Source organism: Hesperophylax consimilis, chromosome 9 (assembly GCF_061612785.1).
Source record: "Hesperophylax consimilis isolate HC1 chromosome 9, BYU_Hcon_1.0, whole genome shotgun sequence".
NCBI classification, from domain to species: Eukaryota; Metazoa; Arthropoda; class Insecta; order Trichoptera; family Limnephilidae; genus Hesperophylax; species Hesperophylax consimilis.
This window is the reverse complement of record NC_142844.1, coordinates 34,727,544-34,751,910: the sequence shown is the minus strand read 5'-3', so window position 1 is coordinate 34,751,910 and position 24,367 is coordinate 34,727,544. Positions and strand designations below refer to the sequence as shown.

At 31.7% G+C, this 24,367-nt stretch overlaps 1 protein-coding gene across 1 annotated transcript in view; it reads left to right on the top strand.

Annotated features, from left to right (window-relative positions):
• Window positions 1–890: 890 nt before the first annotated feature.
• Window positions 891–24,367, top strand: part of LOC149421265 (uncharacterized) — a 135,617-nt gene continuing 112,140 nt past the window's right edge. The window contains exon 1 of the mRNA XM_089635450.1: window positions 891–1,481. Coding sequence (XP_089491576.1) covers window positions 1,427–1,481 — 55 coding nt within the window. The 5' untranslated portion in view covers window positions 891–1,426. The remainder of the gene's footprint in view (window positions 1,482–24,367) is intronic.

Sequence of the window (24,367 nt, the reverse complement as noted above, 5' to 3'; positions counted from 1 at the left end):
ATACTTGACTTGATTGTCTTGCTTGATTATTTTTTTAAATTTTGCGTATTTTTAATGGAAATTTTTTTTTCCATTATATCCTATCTAATGTATTCCATTTCATCGGGCTTATTAGTTACTAATATTGGCATACCGCATTAGCTCTGACATTAAACAGGAGTGCCTACTCAAGAACAAGAGTTCTCCTTAAAGCCCCATACACCAAGAGATGGGAATAAACAGAGATGATATACTATTCGATGACCACGAACATTCCACAATGATGCCGTTGAAACTCTAGAGCTAAATCGGGGGTAAGGCGAATATATCCTCAGCTAATGCTTGTTATAAGGTTTCAAAGATGTTTGTAGTTTAGTTGTTAATACATCATAATGAGTTTGAAAACTGTCTATATGTATTTGTTATTAATTAAGGTCGCTATCTTATATAAATTAGAGAAATAAATTAAAATTAAAGCGAAGTAGTGAATGTCATCGAAAAACACAAAACTTTTGAGATATTATTTCATTTTCAGGGGTATTTTTACGTCATGCGGCACAAACACTCGTTAATCTTCATTAAAAAAAGTTTTAAATCTTTTCTTTACACTTTTACAGAGCGAAAAACTGAAATATATCAGATTTTAAATATTCATCACCCAAAAAAAAACGATGTGTCAAATACGCTGCAAAACACTTAGGCGAAACAACGCGAAATTTTCGTCTGCTCGTGAATTTTTAAAGAATCAACCTGCATTCACCCCACTTGCTTATTCATTCACAAAGAGTTTTTTGCCTTCGATTCATCCCGAGCGCTGCCGGCGTGCTAAGTGTTGGCGCCGGAGCAGCCTTCCCTTCCAGGATCATTCTCCGGTGGACGACGCCAGTCGCAGTCGATAGGGCGCCGCGACGCCGAGTACACGTCCGTGCGACCGACCAACCTCCGAGTCAAAGCTCAGTTGCCTTTGCCGCGGGAAGTTCTATTCACGTCTGTAATAAATAAAGTGGAGCGGAATGATATAAATTAAATAATTCAGATAAACACTTGTGTAAATTTTGTATTTAGTTTCGATTGTAATCTTGCTGCTTTGGAATGTGATGACCAAAAAATAAAGTTTGACCATTCCCAATAAGTGTTCTGCGGAGTTTGTCGTTCTGCGGTAAGAATTTTTAAACCGCTGAAGTGTATTCTAGAGGCTAAACACATAAGAAACAATTGCGTTCTTTAAAAGTTCATTTACCCAGACTTGTATTAAAAAAATAATCAGTTTTTCTGATATTAAAAAGTGGAGAAAAACATGTGACGTAAATAAATTATTAATTTAACTCAAGTAGTGTTTCATTCTAATAAAATATATGATATGTTTTCATGATCGTGAGAAGTGCGTTCAATAATTTTAAAATAATGCTCATATAAAGTTAACATTTTGGGTAAAATAGCAGTGAAAATGTGGTTCATGAACGGATATTGTATCTACCTGACAACTGTTACACTTTTAATAGGTGAGAAAATTGCATTAATAATTTTTCTGTGTATCAATACTTCCTTTACTTATATTATTACCACTACTAAAATATCTAAATGTTATTTTGCAAGTAATTGCGGATATGAACATTATACGTTTTATTCTAATAATCTGAAAAAGATTAAATATGGAGATCTAATATTAGCAAAACTTTTATTTTTGTTTTACGAGAAAACCTTATTTACCTCAGCACCAGTTTTCTAAATGTTTTCACGATAGGGAAATAATTTCTGCAAGTATTTACCGATTAATTAATTATGTATGCAAACAAATTTATACAACATTTCAAGTAGTAAGTAAATATATTAATCATTCACACCCGCGTCATTTTTGGTGATGCTTTGTGGAGGGTCTTTTTGAGGAGTGGAAGGAGTGAATATGAGTCTTGAAAAGAGTCATATTATAAGAGGGAGAGAACACAGACGCCGGCAAATCTTTCAGCAGCCAAGCTGTTAACTCAAGTATGTCAACCCTGTGTAAATTTTGAGTGCGCATTTGGTGTGTTTCTAGACTATTCACTCCCCTCCCCCGACGACGCTAGCTCCTAAAAGCATCTTCCATTAGAATGCCGGTAGAACAAGGGCAGAATTTCCACTTGACGCCTGTTCTCTAAAGATTGCAATCCCTATGTCAATATGGGGGAGTCTATCATATAGACCGCCCATCTGCAAAAAGTTTTTTTCTAGTATTTTGGGGTTCCAGATCAGAGATGGCTGCCAAATGCAACTTTGGGGCGCCCTTGCCATTTGTACAGGATCAGCAGTCGTGTACTATTAAAATATTTGTCTCGCAGTAGTAAAATTACAGAAACGTTCTACTCCTTCCGATGATTAAAATTTTTTATCTTTTCTTATATTGATCACCGGTCATTTGACTGTCTCTCGTTGGGGATTTTTTTCAGAAACGGACTGGGCTTTGCGAGGATAAATAAAATTCTTCTATTCTAATGTTTTATTCGAGGTTTTCGTTAAAAACCGAAAAACGGTGATAAAATAATTTTACCGGCAATATAAAGGTTGGGAACAGTGCGTTATACGTATGTAAGAACATCTGTAAAACCCGTGTTTTATATGAATAAATTTACTAAATTGAACATTTTTAAATAATAAATATAATAAATAATATATTTTCATTCATTTAACTCCCTCCCCAAGATAGAAACCTGGATGCGCCACTTTCAATGCATGTTAGGAAGATTGAACGACGTTGCGACAAATGTTAAGAAAGGGTAAGTTAACGTGCAAGGGGATGGAATGAAGAGTTGGGAACCTCGTTGATTGTGTGACGTTTCACCACATCCGCATAACCCTGCTTTGGAATAACGTGACGGTTTGTCAGTTACTCCGATTCTTTTTCTTACTTTCTGAGATAATTATTCATCTACTTTATTTTTTCTAAGGTTTTTGAAGTGAAACTTATTTACGCGCGTCATGCATTTTCGAGGACCGGAGTAAAACCGACTGATAACCGTCACGAAAAACCGTGATCATTTCGCTATATGAGCCTAGTTAATATTATATACCTAGTTTAGGTTACTCTCCAAACTCAGCTTCGCGGTCTAGAGGCAGAGCGCCCGACTGTGGTCGCGAAGAACCGAGGTTCGATCCCCACTTAAACTAATTTTTTTTTTACTTTTTGTAATTTTTTTAATACGAGGAAAAGGGATAAAATGCTCTCGTGCTGCGACTTTGTCAGGCATACATATAAGAAGATATCTACATGATTTGTAATAATGAAGTAAAAAATTACATAAATTTGTTAATTTTAACCGAGAGTCTCCCGAAATGTCTAAATCCATTTAGTGAGACTCTAGACTGGCAGGTGTTCACTCGAGTAATTGGCTAGAAGTAACGGTCGGTACCTATATGATATTTTGGTCAAAATATAGCTTACAAATCAAGCCGGTAGGGTCGCTCGGTATTTTGATTAATTATTTTTATTTTGAATCATTAAAATTACTAATCAAGGCCGATAACGCGACTAATTACCCTCGCAGACGTGCGTGACAAGTTTTTTTAGTAAAAAACACAGCCGTAAGTGAGTTTTTCAAAATTTAGGAATGTTTTTCAAATTCAGACTCCATACGGGTATGAGACTGTTAAAATAAAACACGATAGATCTTTTCCAAAACGGACAAATATACGGAAATATTTTGAAAAACGACAGATATGACTTCACACTGCCGATATATCTTCGATTCGACCCTATATAAAGTGTTAACGAGACGTTATGTGATATTATTTATTTGCCGTCTTTGAAAACGAAAATTTGCGCGGGACAAGTCAATTGAGGAGTACACGTTGTATACGCGATTCTCGTCGCGTGAGATACCTCTCCTCGCGGTCTAGTGGCAGCGCGTTCGACACTCGTTATGCAGGACCCGGGTTCGAATCCCATATTTTTATAACTTTATTTTTTTTTATCACATGCTACTTATAAATATGTCAATATTAGGAATCTAGTTAAACGTTAATTTGTTAACAACACGCCTATAAATAAATTTATGCTTTTTAAAACTAAAATGTAGAGTATTCTGAATAATAATAATATGAAATGAAAAGAGAGAGAGAAGAATACTAAAAGTTTCACTTCCGTCGTGCGTAGGCTTGCTGTGGCACCCCAATAATTTTGATTAATTCGATTAGAGCTTCAGTTGTTTTTTCACCTGGTCTTACAAAATAATACAATAGTTAAAAAATAAAATATATATAAACTTAAAGCATAGATGTGTTATAATAACACCCACGCACAAGTTTTTAACCTTTTAAAACTTATTACACAGCATTAATATTATTCAAATATTTGTTACGATGTCATGTCGTATCAAAAATTTCAATAAAAAATAAATGAAAAGTGTTCTTTAGTATGAAGAGAATTTCAATTCGGGAGGTGGGCGGGTTAAACCATTGATTAGATAACCAACACTTCTGGGCCATGAGTAACCCCTTTGCTACGTTTGGTGACTTAGCAGGGGTGTCCGGGTTCATGGGGTGTGCTTTGCGGCGGATGCGTTTGCCCACCTACTGCATGGTGGGCTAGTTTAATTGGTTGAGGGAGACCTTTTGACTAATTCAGCCGGAGTCTCTCGACCCATTGCCTTGCACTGCAGTGAAACCTCAGACTCCTGCCTACCTCCCATATCATTTTCCTTCCCCGAACATCCTCATCTTCCTTTCCCTAAAATACCCTCCACACAGGGAATCTGAGGGAATTTATTTTCCTTAAGGCTTCCTGTATGGAGTAACAGAGTAACCATGTACACACTTTACATACACCATCATTTATGGTGTCACCATATATTATACATCTTTACAAATGGTCTACTAGTACATCCTTCACAATACACAGTAATATATTATGCATATTTTATTGTGCTCACAGATTTAAAGATTAACTTCTTTTAACATTTTTATTAAAGAACCACAAACAATCCGGGTTACAAATAACCTGACAATATTCGAAAATCTCCTACTACCACCAAAGTAAGCAGAAAATATTGCTTCTATCGTGATGAAGGACTTAACTAGCTGATAAATTAATCGTACGACACCTGGGTAACACCTAGACGCGATGTCAACTCAGCCACAAAGTTATGAATACTTTATTTTGTTTATTAGCGTTATAAACAGTCTTTCTTACTAAATTCTTTACGTATGAAACTTACATCATTGGAAAATTTGTACAACAGATTTATAAATGAAAATAAAAGTTTCACTGTAATATGTCAAGATATAAGTTTACCTGTGAAATATTCCCTATTGTTCGGAGCTTATAGAGACTAAACATTTCCTATGGCGGATAGAAATATAGGGATGTTCCTGGATATTCAGAAAAAGTCACAAAACACGGCTGTAGCCAATTCAGACAATGCAACTAAATGACGGTCTTTCACTAGGGAGATACTAAGAATTAAAAATAAAGCGTTTATTTATCAAAAAAGTTTTGCACTCACCGGTATTTGAACCCGTAACCCTTTGATTTGTAGTCTAGGATCTGTAGCATTTACCGCAGAAGTCGTCCTCCCGTGATTGAAATAAAGATCTTCAATAATTTAAAAAAAAAGTTAATTTCGGATTTGACTATTCTTCAATCGTGCTATAAAAGATTTAAATAAAAATTTTTGAACATAAAAATAAAACCATGTTTAACATTAAGCACAATACATATACAACAAATAATAATACGGAGATTTCTAAAGGGACGTTTTCAGGCAACAATAAATAAATAAAAAATAAACATTCAAAAAATTAACAGGCTCCAACGGAAGTTATTTTACCGCGCCGGTAATACGAGGAAAGTGATAATGATAATCCTATCCAGAATTTAAATACCAAAGGCTGTGAAATTTAAATGTTTATCATATTTTGGGTGAGAGTCGTATGAGAACTAGTATAATTTTATTTATTCGGTATAAAAATAATAAATTTCACTCTTTAAGACGGCCTAAAAATAAATATACACCCGTTACACTTTTAAAAGAAGCATTAAGATTCAAAAATTCAAAAAAAGTATAAATTAAAATTACAAATGATAAATTATCGAAGCTTTAAATTTTGTTGTCATAATAAGTATTGAAAATAATTACAACAATACTCAACGAAAAGATTATCAAATATAAGAAAACAAACCGTTAAAAGATTGGATCGCGATTAGTACTCGGGACTGTGAGAATCCGAGAATTTAGTTTTATTCTCAATTTTAAATTTACTGTCGTCACAAAGGGCTTTTTTGGTAGGTGCAAATATTCATTATCTTGATTGATCAGAGAGAAAGAAATTATCAGCATCACCTTTGTGAGAGAAAATAATCTGAGTTGAAACTTTCCTTGAAATGGCTTAAGTAAGGTATGTTTTTAAATCAAGTAAAAATAGTCACATTTCCCAGCCTCCCTCTTACCCAATCTCCCTTCCTCCCTTATTTACGTCAGCGTCACAACATCCCCTCACATTTTTGATCCCGCTGGCCTTGGGCAATTGAAAAACTTAGGACAAAGTGGCCTATATTCACCCAAAATTGTATAAGGAAAGGTTTGTGTTGATGAAAGCGTTTTCGAGAAATATTTTTTTAGATGTCGCCTATAAAAAAATGTTTATTATTTGAGTCATGCGTGGGTTTAAAATTTTGTTTCTTTGTTACAAATTATTAATTTTTCTGCTTTGTTAAATATTAATCAAAGAGTATCACAAGATTTCAATCTTTCATCCAAAAATGTTTACGAAGGTGAGAGACGAAATAATTTGTTGTATACAGGAATGTACGAGTGTCTGTATATTTTGACAAATTGTTGTTGGTTGTTTCAAAAGAGCTATCCATTGCCATGATTCATATAATTCAAACATACAACTGCGCAAATAAATTGGAGTGACAAGCACACTTCGTTAATGAAAATACTTTTCAAGTTCAAATGAAATAATAACACTCAAAATGAAATGTCCGATTCGAGAAACATGTCGACAGGTATTTGAAATTCAGTCGAATTATTACAAATATATTTTGATTCGCAGGATTTTTATCCCAAATTATTTATTTACATTTGCTAACTGAAATCAGTATTCAAGCGAGATTAGTTATTTTAGGCGCATTGTTTTTATCGTACGAGAAAACAAATAGAAAGGAATTCTATAAAATAGAGAGGCGAACAAACGCCGGGTTTACATTATGCCAATCTACTAGCAACACCCAAGAGGAAAATTCTTCAGATTCTTTTTGGATTTTGTAGACACCGATTATATTTGCGTTCACTTACACAAATTCATGTCTTGCCTTTGCTCAAGCAATTTAATTTAGCTTTCCAATTTCAACAAAATAACTGTAACGTTTCACAAAGTCAACAGGACTACGACCGTCATCTTTCAATAACAAAATTTCATAAATGTTTTAATTCGTGGTACTAACTCTATTGGGAAATTACTGTCCACTGATATGAAGATACTTCTCGAATATTCACCTATTGACTGTCAATTTGGTTGTAAAGTATGTTGGATTAGAAACATTATCGTAACATCAAAAAATAAAATCATAGAAATTTCCAACACAATTTTGTCTTGACATCCAAGCGATCCTTGCTTAATTTAAATGCATTTACCGTCAGATAAAAAATCGACTCATGTTGTTAATCTTTCTCTTTACATGACCTATCATAAATATTTTCATGTCTACCATGGACATCACCGAATTTTTCTACCATTCTCTTAACGTAGTTCTCTTTCTTCATTTTTCCGATCTAAGCATCCAAATCGTCTAAACGGCAATTTCTTAATCTTTTACATTACGCAAACATTAGTCTCGCATTTTTTTCCGGATTCCATATTATTTTTTTAGCGGTTATACATAGTTTTACTACACATACGCCTCATTTGTACTTTCATCTTTCCTTGATTACACGGATTATGCCAAAAAAAGTTCAATTTAATGAACATTATAAAGGTGCATTGTGGTCGTAGGTCGTAGAAGAACCGAATTTGCCAGTTATTTACTAAACGTGCTTAACTTTGTCATCGTTTTTGGTGGAATGTTGACTTTTCAGAACAAAAGTTCATCCTGGCAAAGTTGCAACACTAGAAGTGATAATTTTGTGACCGACTTTCTAAAACTTGCATCAAACAATTTTATTCGTGGTTTGTGGTTTTGGTGGAAATTGAGAGAATTTTTTTTTTCATTCTACATCATATTAGATCAGATCAAAACAGTAAAATACACACCCCATAGAAATGTTACTTCATTAAAATAAGAGTATTATAAATGTCATGTAAATATGAACTCTTAGTTCGAGCCATTGAGATCCTCCACTAAGAATCTGGAGGTCGTGCATTTGAACTCCAGCAAAAATTTGCGGTATGTTGCAAACTAGTGATGAAATCGCTTTAGCCTTATTTGGTCATCAAACTTTACTCTTCACAACATACTCCGGTTGGGGATGCCTGCGCGGTATTAACAATTAAATTTTTTAAAAGCTTATTTTGTGGTATTTATTGTTTTTTTATTCTACTTCAAATGTAAGTCAACAGAGCAAAACAAATAAATTGTACAAGCCGCGGCGCCGTAAATTTTTTTCGATTAAAAAATAGCCTTTCACGGAATAATTACATAACAATATGAAACTTGGGTTTATTCTAAGAAATTTTTTATTTTGTTTTATTCATTGAGTTTCTTTAAGAAATAACAGTAGCTAAAGCAGTTTCCAGTTCGCTGGCTCAAAACCGCTGTTTAGGTTTACCAAACATTATAATTACCATAAATTGGTCAGTTATGAGAATTGTGTAGGGGCCCGTATGAACTTAATCCATTTATTTACCATTGACCTGATTCTTTTGTGACGAATATAATCTGAATTATAGATTCACAATACGGTTTATATAACGGATAATGTAATAATGATTTATTTCATGTTACATAAAGACGTTGATTCATAAAGCCACGGCTTCGAACCGTGCTGGTCTTGGTTTTTATTACCTGATAATTAAATACTTACACTATATTATACTACTTGCATTACTACCTCTGTAGTGTTTTCATTTTGCTGATGGTTGACTTGGAAAACCACCGCTTTTCGGAGGTTGGGAAATGAAGAAAAGGTACATAAAGCACTGGAATATTTATGAGTCTAATAATAATAATTATGAGAATAATCATGATCTCTTTTGCCATACCCATGATTCTGCGCTTTTAGGAAAAGATGAAATCTCTTTGTGAACGAATTTTGAAATTAATTAACGGATTTTAAATCTATTTTAACTAAAGCAAATCTTTGAATAAACCAAAACTTGTAGCAAGAATTAAATTTAAGTTACCCATCCCATTATTTTATCGCTGCCGTTATACGTCAAAAACCACTAGATTTATATCTTAACAATTTAAATTTGATTCTATTTTTACAAACACTTCAGAATTTTACTTAAATAATGAAGATTTGAATTCAAAATTCAAAGAGATGGGAGTGTTTGTCGGCTAAAATCAACCCCATTAACGCTTGAAACCAGCGAAAGGGTCGAGAGGTCCGAGTGCTGAACTGACCATAAGATCCCTCTCCCTCAAAGACCTCGACCAATGTAAATGCATGTCAGTATTACTATTTTTTGACTAAGTATCAGTCATACAAGATTGGGGTTGAATGCCAAACTTTCAGAAAATTCTTTTCAAAACACTAACAAACATGATGTTTTTCCTTGAAATTATTTCAAATCCAACGACCTATTCAATAAAGTCGGGATAACATGTCCAAATTTTCCATCCGATAGTCGGTTCTAACGGAAGCCTTCCCGTCATACATCTGTTGAAACAGTCCAGACATATGCGATCGATTGCGAAACTGTGTCGCCGATTTTATTAGCGATCCGATTATCTGAAGGCGCGTGGTACCTACTTTTGCATAGAAGTGAAATACACGTCCTCATCAAACTTGACATTTTTTTCAGAAGGCGAAATAAATATTTTTTTGACTAATAAAATAATAATATTATTGAATATATATAAAATAAAAACTTAAGATTAAAATGGAGTTCCATAAATTAAATAAGCAGAAATATCTATTTTTTTAATTCAATTAAAATCAAATTTAATAATATAATTATTAAGTTCTGCAAGTATTTTTTGGTTTTTATTATTGTTACAGCTGTTATAGGTTTCAAGGCCATTTTCAAACTGTTTTGCCTAACAGTTAGACATGTTTTTCTATGCCCAAAACTAAATACGTCTTTTGCACAACATCATTATACTTACCAGGGAAGAACTTTTTTCAATAGTCTACCAGAAGAAATCAGAAGCATTAATGATAAAACGCGAATATTGCTCTCTGTCAAGAGACACTTTAAAAATATTCTGAAAAAAAACTACTGTCACTTAATTAATCTCACAAATTTTCTTAGTTTTCCATAACTTCCTTTCTTTTTTAAAATTTATTATATTAATATATTATCCTTCACTACTATCAAAAAAATACTACAGCAAACATACATTTATGTACAATGAATTTTTTAAGTACAACATTTATGTACACTCCCCTTCCATACACAAGCAAATGCTTTCAATGGAAAAGTAGTAAAAAGACCCAAGATGTAAAATGAATTATGTACCATGTAAACATATTATTAAAAATAAAAAATAATTACTAAAAAAAATAAAAAAAATAACAAAAACCAAAACATACTTGCAGAACTAAATAATTATATTAATAAATTAGATTTTAATTAAATTTAAAAAAAATGAAATGGAGTTCTACGAATTAAACACAAAAACAATAAATATAAATATCTAAGTAACGACTGCTTTCGCGATCAAAGGGTTTCGACTATTAATCCTAAGGTAGCGGTTATTGAGCAAATATTTCATTTAATTTGTATTATTTCACAACTTATTCATTTAAAATAAAATATATTTTATTTGCGGCACGTTTCAGAGTGGAAGATAGTTTCAGTAGCCAATAGTGGTGTAAGTCCACTATTCAAGGTGAAATAGTACTAAAAAACGCATCTATTGTACATTTATTGTTGAGGTGTGAAATAAATTTAAAAGATCTGAAAAGTCAGGTACTCTCCCACCTTCCTCTACCCCATCTTTTTCCCTCCATAACACCTTCAGCCTCGCAAAATACCACAATTGGAGATGTTATAGTCTCACTGGCTCCAAACGGTTGGAGTCAGTGACATAAAAACGTACGGTAGTTACATAAAAACGTAAGGATAAAGATGTACCATGATAGGGAAAAAGAACCTTGGAGAAAGTCTGTAAATAAATAAATTCCGCTATAGGTTATATTTGGTGCTGACCGTAGTTTTCGCTAGACATATTGGAAACTACGGAGACCGAAAAAATCGGATACGAGAATCGGACGTGTATTTGGTTCGTCCGATCAGATCGGAAAGCAACATCAGACAAGTATTCCCAAACTTAATGTTTCAATTTCTAAGAAATATTTGTGATATTTTGTCGTTCGTTTGATAACATTATGTGTTTACAATTTATTTGATGGGTTTTTTTTATTGACTTTAGGTACACGATTTTTTTCAAATACAAAAAAAAATACATATATCCAGCTTGTCACCGACCACATTTGCCATATTTCGTGACCAGATTTTTACAGTCAGACGGTTTCACCTTCTACATTTTTATCAGTCTCTAATACGTCCGAAATCTTGATGACAATGTTGGTCTAATTTCGGTCGGTTAATAGTCTGGTGCTGTATCAAACGAAATAAAAAAACACACATATACACACTGCATAAACTCTTGATGATAACACAATCCATTGACCAGTTAGTAGTCAAGTGAAATATAACAGGTTCTCGTGCAAGCGTCGCGAGTTTATTCTTCTGCTAGGTTTAAGTCCTATATTAGATAAATAAATTTAACATTTCGTAATTATGAAAAAATGCGGAATTATCAGGTTATTATTGTAATCTGATAAAGTTGGTTTCACTTTAACCTATACATATCTGAAGGTAAAAATTAAGTACAATTCGAAGAGGGGTTACAAGTGCCCCCCATTAAATTGCGCAGCGATCGTTTCTCTTAATATTCCTTTGTCTCCTTTCAGTACCACTCAGGTATTGGTTACTACCTATCGTTTCAACCGGTTAACCGGATGTCATTCATCTTCACCTTCACCTATCAGGCAATCATTAAAGACGGGTTGATTCACAGTATTTGAACAATTCATCAATATCAAAGTTGATTTTAAAGTTCAGTGAAGGTTCTATTCAAGTTCTGTTTTTATATCATTATTGGACAGTTGTTGCACATAAATGTAATAATAACAGAACTTGAATAGAACTTTAATAGAATCACCTTAGAATTTGGATGAATTGTTAAAATTTTGTGTTCAACCCGTCCGGCAAGCCGATAAAAAGAAAATATTATTATTGTAGCCCTTTTCAGTAAAACGAATGAAACTTCTAGGACTGCGCGTGCGGTTTATTTGCGGTGACAAAGTAGTGGGGAGCCGGAAAAGCATTAAGCTCGTTGAAATTCGAAATATATAAGAAAACCAAAAAAACAGTGAAGGTATTATTTTTTTATATGCAGACTGATAACCGAAAGTTTTTCTGGGATTTCACGAAAAATCGTGTATGTACTGTGATGTAAGTAACAATGTGGATATCGCAAAAAGCTTTTGTTTTAGAAGTATTTTACCCCCCCCACCCCCCTTAGAGCGGGTGTGTAAATAAAAAAATCAACTTATTTTCAAACAGTATTTTTTTTAAATTCAAATATTATTTTAACAGCATTAGTACTATTTCATTAAAAAAGTGTTTATTGCAGTATAAATACTTTATCATAAAATGCTAGACATCAGCATTTTATTTGAGAAAACGGTTCAAATTATATTTCTTTGCTTATTAAATTTTCAACCGATGTCACCAAGATTTAAGATTTAAAGTCAACAGAATTTATTTATTCACTTAAGTAGCCGAGCGCTCTCCTCACCATCCCTTGCCAAACTTTTTACCCCTGTAGATTAGAACAATAATGCTGAAACAGAAAACTAGTAAATTTGAAGTAAGTTTCGCGAGTTGGTTTCACCATGATAAACGGCGATGTTTTCTCGAACAAAATAACCTGTAAAGGATGGTGACAGGTGTCAGGACTTGAGGTGATTAAGCGCAGACAAATTATGAACGATATTTATTAATACGGGCTTTTTATTAAGTTTAAAAAAGTATTTTTTTGTGTCTGTGAGGTGAAAAGTATTTTATGCAATTAATATTAATTTTGATACTATGCTGGGATTTAAACAGTGGGTTTTTTTCTTGAACATATTCACGTTGATGATTAGACAAAGTATATTAAAAACACTACTTGTAAAATTTTTTTTTTAAACCAGCTTACACTATCCTAGCTTTTTCACTCATTTACTGACTGGTAATAACGTAAAAAATGATGAAGTATATTTTATTTTGTTAAAAATTTGTAAATTACTTTTTGACGTTATATTGATTATATAAATATAAAGGAAACACTTTGTTTACACCACTTTTAATTAAAAATAATCTACATATTTCAAAGTAAATAGCTCCTTCGTAAGGACAATTAAAATTAACGAATTTTCAAATCAAAAATTTTATTTGTCTCAACTTATCCATCTTTAAATTCGTTAATTATAATTTTCCCGACGAAGAAGACATTGGCTTTTAAACATGTAGATTATTATTAATTAAAAGTGGTACAAACAGAGTGATTTATTTAGATATAATAAAGTATGTTTTTGAGATATATCACCAGACTTAGTAAATTTTAATAGATGTTTCATAAAAATATAATTATATACTCATTAACTTTATGATTGATTGTTGGCAAACTATGTTCCCTTTTAGCTTAAATTACATTTTAATATGCTTCCATGAGACTTTTTCCTAGCAAGCATTTAATGGAAACTTCGTTGTAATGGTTTTACTTTATTGATAATGTTTTAGGCTGATTAACGTTGATTCAATGATTAATTTTCCTCCGGTCAATATTATAATACTACATACTAATTGACTATGGTTCTGGACAAATACATTTTAGCTTTCTACGATTATTTTTGAGATCCGTTGTTTATTTATTAAGTAAGGCCCTATTGGGTTTAAAAATGGAATTCTATTAGTTTAATTATTTAATTACAGCACGTACGGCAGTATAACAAGTAGGTATACAATGGTAAATATAATAGTAAGTACACATAGTAGGATAAAATAACAGATAGCTATAATAAAACTAATATAAATTAGTGAAATTCTAATCTTTGTTAGATATCGATTTTATATAATAATGACATGAAACAGTAAATGAAACGGAGAATGAGATATAAAAGCAAGTAATGTGACTAAATTAAAAAAATATATATTTAATTACGTAAAATTTCACCATCACAAAGTGTTTGAGTAACTTTTCGTGTTGTCACTTAGAAATTTGGCGGAGAATATTATTATATGATTTTGCATAATACATTAAAGTGGTTTGGTTGTAAAGGATAAACGTTCCAGGATTTCAAATAAGCTGACAGTATTTAAATTTCTCCTTGTGCCAGTAGATATCATATACGCGGAAATGTTGCTTAAGCAACGATGGAGGACTAAGCTTGTCTAGGAACCCCCGAACCAGGAAACCTAATGCTTAGGACTAATTTACTATTAACTAATTACGAATAAAAAACAAATATTGAAAAATCGAAAAATCAGTAACAGGGATTTGAACGTGGGGGTCTATACCATTTCAGTGACTGCTCTACCCGTGAAACTTTCTCAGCAACGCAATTTATTTCACAGTTGGTATATTTTATAAAATTCTTAAATATGAACAAATTATTTATTAAGCAATTCAAATTAAATATGGACCGGATCTGTACAATCTTTACACGATACACCACGAGTACTAAGATAATTTGTATTATCTTTACCCGCCACACTACGAGAACTAAGATAATTTGTACAATCTTTACCCGCCACACTACGAGTACTAAGATAATTTGTATTATCTTTACCCGCCACACTACGAGAACTAAGATAATTTGTACAATCTTTACCCGCCACACTACGAGTACTAAGATAATTTGTATTATCTTTACCCGCCACACTACGAGAACTAAGATAATTTGTACAATCTTTACCAGCCACGCTACGAGTACTAAGATAATTTGTACAATCTCTACCCGACACACTATGAGAACTAAGATAATTTGTACAATATTTACCCAACACACTTCCATTACTAAGATAATTACAATAGTATGAGACACACAATTAAGTTTGTAGTATTTTGTAATGTTGGAAAACATTTGATATTTATATTTATTTTCCTTCGCCAAGAAAGATACGCGACTACCTTTGACTATTACTATCCACATTAGCTTCATAATGGTACGATGAGAAGGTTCTGAAGCCACTTCCATGACTTCATCTTGTATTTTTGTACCTGACCGTTGCTTAATATTTGATGTGAATCCTACTTATATTTATGTTCTCCTAAAATTTAATTCATTTCTTACCCGAACCTACTGAGTATTATATTAATATTTCATATCTCGATATTTTCTACCTTATAATATTTTTGATTTCGTAATTCATTATGAATAAAATAACAACTTTGCAGGGATGCTAACATAAAGGTATCTACACGGTTTACCTATAATTCATAACATGGACATTGATTCCATCATTGTAGAATATTAATTTCCGAGTTTAGACTAATAATAACAATAACAAAATTCAGTTAAGTACATAATAATCTATTCACGTACAAGTGTTTTTTCTTTAATTTTTAAAGTTATGCATACATCGCTACGGTCCCATACAATATTGGGGACAAAATGAAGAAGTAAATTAAAAAACATTAAAGAATAACATTATTTCACAAATAAATAACATTTTTACCGATTGGATGACTAATGCACGGCACTTATATTTATTCAAATTAATAATATATTTAAAAAAAAAAATTTAAAAATAATTAACAAGTTCATTATGCATGATGCATTCTGTGCTGTGAATTAGGCATCCAACCCGTAGGAATGTTAAGTTTTTGGTTTATTTTATTTTCAATTTGCAGCACTGTGCGCTGTTGTCTAAGCATTTTTTTAAAACGATTTTGTAATTGTCGTAGAATTCAAACCGAGAATATTAATATATGATTGATAGATTAGCACAACTAATTGGTTTATTTAAAAAAAATATGTCATTGAAAACTCTGCATATTTATAAACCCAAAAAATAAGCCATCATCCCTCACGTCTTTTACTGAGATTTATAAATTGCTGCAAAATTTAAAAAAAAAATGTTTCAAACTTATTAGTTTTAAGCGATCCGTTAAAAATATTACTTAGAATATTACACCTATAAAAACAACGGAAAGGTCAAAGTTATTTGTTTAAATTTTGAATACGTCCATAAAAGCTGACTAAAACCTTCCGGCTTCAAAACAATTTAAATAATTTCTATAGAATTCCTGTTAACACGTTTAAAAAATTATCCCTTGGAATTCGAGGGACCTTTTAGCCATTTGAGTATTTCAGTTAGTCTAAGGTTATTCAAATATCTACATCAAATACCGGCAGCATGTTCTGCCCCATTAGCATAACATTATATTATCATTAGTCATTAATAACAGACCCGAATATACTGATTCATAATTTATTTTCAATATTTATGAGATAGATACCCACATTAGTCGATAATATTACGAATTATTCAACTCGATTAATGCTAGTAAAATCACCTTAAAAAATTAATCAATGATTTTTTTATTATATAATTATTACCGCCCCCACTTTAATTTGACTTCAACCGGTTTTCTGATAAACGTGTTTTAAACTGAAAACAATTTAAAAACAATCATAAAGAAGTCAAAAATGGTTGTGTATTATTTGTATAACATTTTAAACACGTTTCTTAGTTTTATGATTATTATTTACTAATCGATCGACAATCTTACATCGATCTACACATTTATTTTATTGACTAATTAAAACAACTGAATAACATGCATATTTGTTTAGGTTAAGTAAAAATTCAAAACTCCATAGCTCATAAATGAAAAGATTTTGTTAACTGACAATAATAACACTAACTATTGAAATTTAATACGTACTGCATTGAGTTTTTATGACGTCAGAGCTATTTTTATATTATAATAGCTCTTATATAAATATTTTTTTGTCTTTCATTGTACACATAATGTAATGAAAACAATGCTCACATTTAAACAAAAACTATTTCACTCAAACTGAACGTACATATTATTTTAAAATCTATAACTATTTTGCGCGAGATTCTAAAGACACGTCAAACAACTTAGCAAATTTCGGTTAAGGTCGGTCAAAGGGTTTCAGATTGTATGGAGATCACAAAAGCTGTTATTAAATTTCGTTTAATAGATTACCCAACGATGAGCTTCTTTACAGATAAGCAGCATTGTATCAACCTAAAAAGTTTTGTCTCGAGAGTTTTCTGGAGCCAAAAGCTTCTCAAGAAATAATAATAGCGAATGCACCAGCCCAGAAGATGAAAGACATTGGCTCTTTACGAAAGCTGAATGGGGCTTTTGAAAATGGTGAATTGACGTGTCACGGAAAATATTAAAGCTCTCGCTAGAGTAACAAGAGGTCCAAGGTTGTGAAATGTCGACGAGATCAAAAAGAACATCTCAGCAAAATAAAAAAAGAGAGCCAATTCCAGGAATTCGTAATTTATTTTCGAAACAACGACATTGTTTTCTTTGTTAGGTGAATACTCGATGTTTATTGTGCTTCAAGCGAAACTCACGAAATTTTTGACACTAGGTGGAATGATATAATAAATTATCTATTATAATTTCTTTGTTCGGAATTGTCTAGTTCTTGAAATAACAATCCCAATCGGTGTTAATTAACGCTAGGAATAACTTTATCTCTTAATTTCAGAATTTTATTTGTCGCTTTTATATTATCAGCACAAATAGGGTAAAATGAAAAAAGTTGAATTAACAGTTATTGTAAAATTAAATCATTAAGGGAAACTTTTTTTTTAAATGAAGACAAACATACCCGGGTTACGAATAATCTGACAATATTTGAAAATCTCCTACTACCACCATTAGTAAGTAAGCTGAAAATGTTGCTAGTGTTGTGATGGAGGACTTAGCCAGCCGAGGAATTGAATACACTACGCCTGGGTGGTACCCAAACGCGTACCCAAATCGCGATGTCAACTCGGTCACCAACCGAGTTGACATCGCGATTTTTATCTTTAAAAAATTTAAGTGTTTTTATGGTACAAAAAAGTAAAGAGTTAAAATTATTTATATTAGATATTCCTGGAGCCAAATGTAACTATTATTACAAAATATCCTTTTATTAAAAGTAAGAATATATAAATTTATAATTATAAAATTATCTTTACGATTGTTTAACATTGCCCTAGTAATTTTTAAAGACTGTGAAAGAGGAAAGTCAATTCGATTTTTCGTTGACGACAAACTACTTGAGAACTCGGGAATACGCTTTTAAGAGCACTTCAAGAGAAAAGAAACGAATCTTCGTGCTTTATCTGTTCACACATTTCAATCTTCTAAGAAATATTACAGCAGAATTCAGTGACTAGAAAAACGATGATCAGTCAAACACTCTCATTACATTTACTGACAAGAAAAAAAATCATTAACACTTTCTGCAGAGCTTTCCAGGTTATAAAACTTATCAGATCTCCTCCGTTTGTCTTCAAAGCTCGACAATATATAATATTTTTTTGCTCGTTGGTTTGTGCAAAACATGACGAGTAACAAAAAAATTGCCCCAACAGATTAGATTAGAGGATGAAATTAATAATTTGTTTTGCGGCAAAACCTTTTAATTTCGCACGCAATTTTGATCGTTATTTAGAAGAAAGTTACTCATGCAGAGAATAGGAAACCTAACAATTAAATTTCTGACACCTTATGAATTGCTTGATATAAAAGTGTAGGATGTTAAAGGACGTACTAGACGCACTTAAACCGGTGATTCCTGACATCATTTCGAGTAAAAACTATAAGTAAAAATTTTTGAATTCGGTGTGTCCCTTAAAACTCTTTATATTAAGTGTGTGTTAGAAAAATAATGTAATGTATGAATTGTGTTGGGCTTTTGAATTTAACGAAAAAAAAGCAAAATTAAAAAACGCGTGTTTTTTCAAATATTGTTTTATTTCATTAAGAAAACGATAAACCTGCTTTTTAAAAAAAATATATATATAACTTTACAGAAGAAACGTATCATGAAAATATTAAATGATACTGGACTATTTTACAATTAAACAAATAAGCTAAATCGACAACACATCAAAAAATTTAGATAAAATAAAAAAAAGTTTTTAAACAGTGTTTTTGTTTTATTGAAAAATTATAATGTTGCTTTTTTAAACTTTTATTAAGGTTTTAGTTTAAAACTAATTTTCATTTAATTCACCTTTAGTATCATCTTATATCCAAAACTAGTTTGTTTTCTTAAATATATATGTGAAATATATAAAGCTACCACTGCTTGTCTGTCGGTTCTATCATAACACTTTGTCTTAGTTAATAAGAATAAAGAGAAGGATTGTACATTTTACGTTCATAAAATAGATGAAAATATTATTTGTAATGAGTCAACACCATAAGAATCAATAGTCTGCGAATAAAAGTTTTGGACTAATACTTTAGACTGTGTAATTATTAAAACAATAATAATATTACAGATACATCGGTTTTTCGTTTATTTTCCATCTTTCCACGATTATTTTCTAATTATTTCAAATGTTAGTTTCTATATTATATTTGGCTTTAAGATGTTTACAAAACATTACCCGTCTTCTAAGGGTTAGTTGTAAGTATACCCTCCGAACAAAAACAAAAGATGTACATTGCTTCTTTGTCTGTATATATATTATGTGTGTCGTTGTTCTTCACAATAGCTGTTTGGAAATTTTGTACATATTTTACTGTATTGTTTTCTCTATGTTCGTATTTTGTATCTAAGGATAAATTGTACCATAAAAAATATACAAGTTTCAGTGTGGAAAGATGTTTATTTAAAGTATAAAAGTAGGTTTTTATTATTTCCTTCAAAATATTAGTACTTGATGAAAGCTACTTGATTACACTGGTCGACATTTATTTTTTTAAGTTCTGTCCCTTAAGCATAGCTAATTTTTTTATATGTATTTAGTATCCATAAACACGAAATGAAACAAAAAAAAATTTAATAGGTCAGGTTTTTTTATTATTTAACAAAGTTTTTTTACATAATTCTTCCATAGTATGACGGGTACTTACTTAACAAAATTTCAAAACTAATTCAATTTAATTTTTTTTGCTCCTGATTTGCGCTTGTGAGTATCTTGAGAGTCTCTCTGCAGGGTCCAGAAATAGTCTGCTATCATAGATGGACTCCACTTTCCTTGGTATCACTTTTCCATTATCATGGTATCATATTCCGGTATCATTTTTCGACCGGTCGGTGGCCGAGTTGACATCGCGTTTGGGTCCCACCCAGGCGTAGTGTGTTCAATTCCTCGGCTGGCTAAGTCCTCCATCACAACACAAGCAACATTTTCAGCTTACTGTGGTGGTAGTAGGAGATTTTCAAATATTGTCAGGTTATTCGTAACCCGGGAATGTTTGTCTTTCTTTAAAAAAAATTTATTATTAATTAATTATTTACATCCGCAATGTCCTGGTGAAATCTTCACCGTGCTCATCACTGACATCTCCCATATTTTCGGGGAAAAAATTCAAATGAGAGTGAAGGAAGTGTATTTTTAGTGACGTGTTACATACCATATTTTTATAGACTATGAGCATTTCAGACACAATGCTGATATAGTCTTCACTTTTATGACTTCCAATAAAGTTCTTGACAACATTCTTGAAGGCTGACCAAGCGGCTAGCTCGACTGGTCTCAACACTGTTATAAAATTCGGATCAGTCAAGACCTACCTTATTTGTGGTCCCACAAATATTCCTTCTTTAATTTTTGCGTCGCTGACCTTAGGAAACTTTTGCTTTAAGTAAATCATGCCATTTCCATCCTTAGAGAAGCCTTTTGAAAAAATTTCATCAAACCCAATTTAACGTGTAAGGGTGTAAGTAAGATATCTTAAGATTTTACTAAGGGAGCATGTTGAACATTCTTCGTGCCAGGTTTAAGGTGCTTTCTAATAGACCAGTCCTTCTTGGCATAAGGGTTTTTCCTGTCTCTGCTGTCCCACTTACACAGAAAACAACAATACTTTGTGTATCCCGCTTGCAGTCCTAGTAGGAGCCCTATTATTTTTAGATCACCACATATTTTCCATTCGTATTTTATAAATTCATTTTTTGTCAACAGCAGCTTCATGTTGTCATAGTTTTCTTTCATGTTTGCAGCATGACCAAATGGAATGGATGGTCAAAAATCAAAAAATCAATGATAACTCACGAATAAAAATGAATTAATACACATTTTGGTAAAACTTAAAACCTGACGTGATAGAAAAAAACTAATCACATATCTGAAATCAGCGTGAAATTTCCTGTCAGATTTGGCTACTTTCGTTAAAGGGACAAAAAATGTGTTGACCAGTGTTATGTGCAAATTGTGTGTGTGTGTGTGTGTGTTCTTATTGACAATCAGTTGTTAACAGACCGATTGCCATCTCTACTGTAGACATGCTAAGTCTGTTCTACGGGTATTTTAATGGAACATGCTCTAAAGAGCTAGCAAAATTGATCTTCGTTTACGTGAAATTCAACGGAAACGAGCGGGAAACGCCGTTTGCAGTTAATGTTGGCATCATGAGAACGGGTCGTTCTCATGATGCCAACTGCCAACGTAAATCCTTCAAAATAGCCCCTACCTTAACCCGCCTTAGTTAGCTTACCTTTACATTTTACTTATAGGTTCGCTCTTTTGTATAAAACAAAAACTTCACATAACAAAAAAAATAAGAAAAACAAATTAATGATTGAGGCACACTTCTAGTCCAGTCTAGTGTGTACGAAAAGCGTTTTGAAATATCAGCCAATATAACATTATTAGTGTTTCCCAAAATAGTTTATATTAAAACTAGTCTTGATATTGTAGCATCCTATATAATTTGGCTTGTTGGGTAAACTCGCAGCCTATTTAGCACGTCTTTTGTACTGGCGTTATATCCCTACCTTTATGCTAATCGAGGCTTATACCTTAACAACACATTAACTGTGAAATTCAATTTTGAGCACGGATGGCGAGCTAACTATTCTACATATCGCATGAAATGAATCACTAACATAACTGAAAATGAAGCTAAATTGTATCAATAGACTTGCCTCAATGGCAACATGAGTTTGTTTTAGTTAAATGCCATACATAAAATAAACATAATATATATTGATACGAAAACTTAATTAAATTGAGTTGATACGTTTGCACATCATCTTATTTAAAATTTTGACTTTATTTTCAAATAAAGAAAATATTTTGGTTTGTGACGTTTGAAATTAAATACAAAAACACACTTTGTAATACACCAATTTATTGAATTAATATATATTAACATTATAAGCCTTCGTGTAGCTTGATATAAGCGAAACCTGATGGGCTGTAATTTATTAAATTAATTACAGTGACATTTAAAATTAAAACATCGATTTTCTTAAAACTGTCGCATATCGATAAAGCAAGTAAATACACAGGACGGGTTGTTTTGGAGAATTTGAACAATTCTTCAAATTTTATTGTTAATTTTCAAGGACCGTGAAAGATTTTTTGTAGAAAGTTTTGTTATTATTTCAGTTCTGTCGTGCAGCTAGCCTATGATGGTATAATAACAGAACTTGAATAGGTCATTCACAAAACCCGGAAACGAACGTTTAAATTTGATGAATTGTTCATATTCTCCGAACAACCAGTCCTTATAGAGTATTAACAACTCATAATTATTTTTAATTGCTTTCTCTCACAACAAAAATATATATTTGAGAATACGAAAATGTTCTTAAAGTTTTATTATATTATAAGTGTTTTTCACAATAAAAAAAGTAAAATGCTCAAGAAAATATAAAAAACTACACAAACAGAGCGTTAGGCGGCGCATTAAAGAATGACTTATAAATAAAATATAATAAAATAATGAGTTATAAATTTTAAAAATTCTTTACCCAACGAGAAGCAAGAACTCTTATCTCATTGCTTATTGTGTTGCTAATCAAATAAGATTTATTTTTGTAAACTACAAATATTTTTACGAAGCGAAATTTCATGAAAAGTAAGTTTGTTTTGAATTTACCGCTGCGGCGTTCAAATGTTTCATGGCCGATAATGATGAAAATGACGTCTAGATAAACACACTAACAAAATATTCTGATTAAAAATATTTCTAATGTATTGAAAATTTCTTCAAATTAATCGTATTCTTGTTAAAAACGGGATTGTAAGCTATTCTAAAAAACTTTTAGTAAAATAACGTGTTCATACAAGTCCTAACATTTTTGCAATTCGTCCTGATATATTATTAAGACCAACGCAGGCGGATGAACATGTGTTCGGATAATGTTCAGAATTAACCAATGCTTTATCAAGATGACTAATAATTTGATGAAATTTAAAAAAAATCAGCATTACATATTCTGTGAACATTGTAAAAATACTGCAAAATTCTTGAATAAAACCTCCACATGTTCTCCTTTTTTGTATTAAAAATTTCACGGAATTCATTTTTACTAATCATTCGAGGTAAATAAGGTAAGATAATTTTTTATCTGATGAATTTTGAATACTCTCGGAAATTATGAACTTTTTATGAAAGAAAAAAAATCACTGTGCTAGTGGAAATGTCTGAGTGAAGATATTTACAATATGTGAGGTGTTCACTCAGCCGTCTTTTGTGTAAAATAAATGAGTCGGGAATGAACGTGGGCATATGCCCGTGTCTAGATATAAGGAAACATCGCCGTACAAAAAACATTTTCGTTTTGTGGCAGCCAAAAAAAGCACCCGTTTCGTAAGGTTTTTTTTTGAGAATGTAGTTCTGTTGGATGTGATGACATACTAAAAAAACGATAAGAAATCTGAATTTGGAGAGGAAAGAAAACAGTTTTATTCAAATCAAGATAGAAGCTCCTTCAGTATCAACAACCTATTATTTATTTTCTATTTCAATTCCCTTGAAAATGGTGAATAGTATATAACTATATATCGTATTCATATTTTTTCTTTATAAGAAGTCCGTGTTATTGCTCTAATAAATATTATTTGCGTTCGCGAGTTATTAAACTGTATGATATATCGGATCTAAGTATTTATATTCGATCTCCATGTCAGTGAAATTGGTTGCATAGTTGCAAAGTTTATTTTCAGATTGTTCACAGTTTTCCTTCAGACTGGATGATATTTTCATAATATTTCCTGTAACTTTCAATAATTAATAATATAAAAT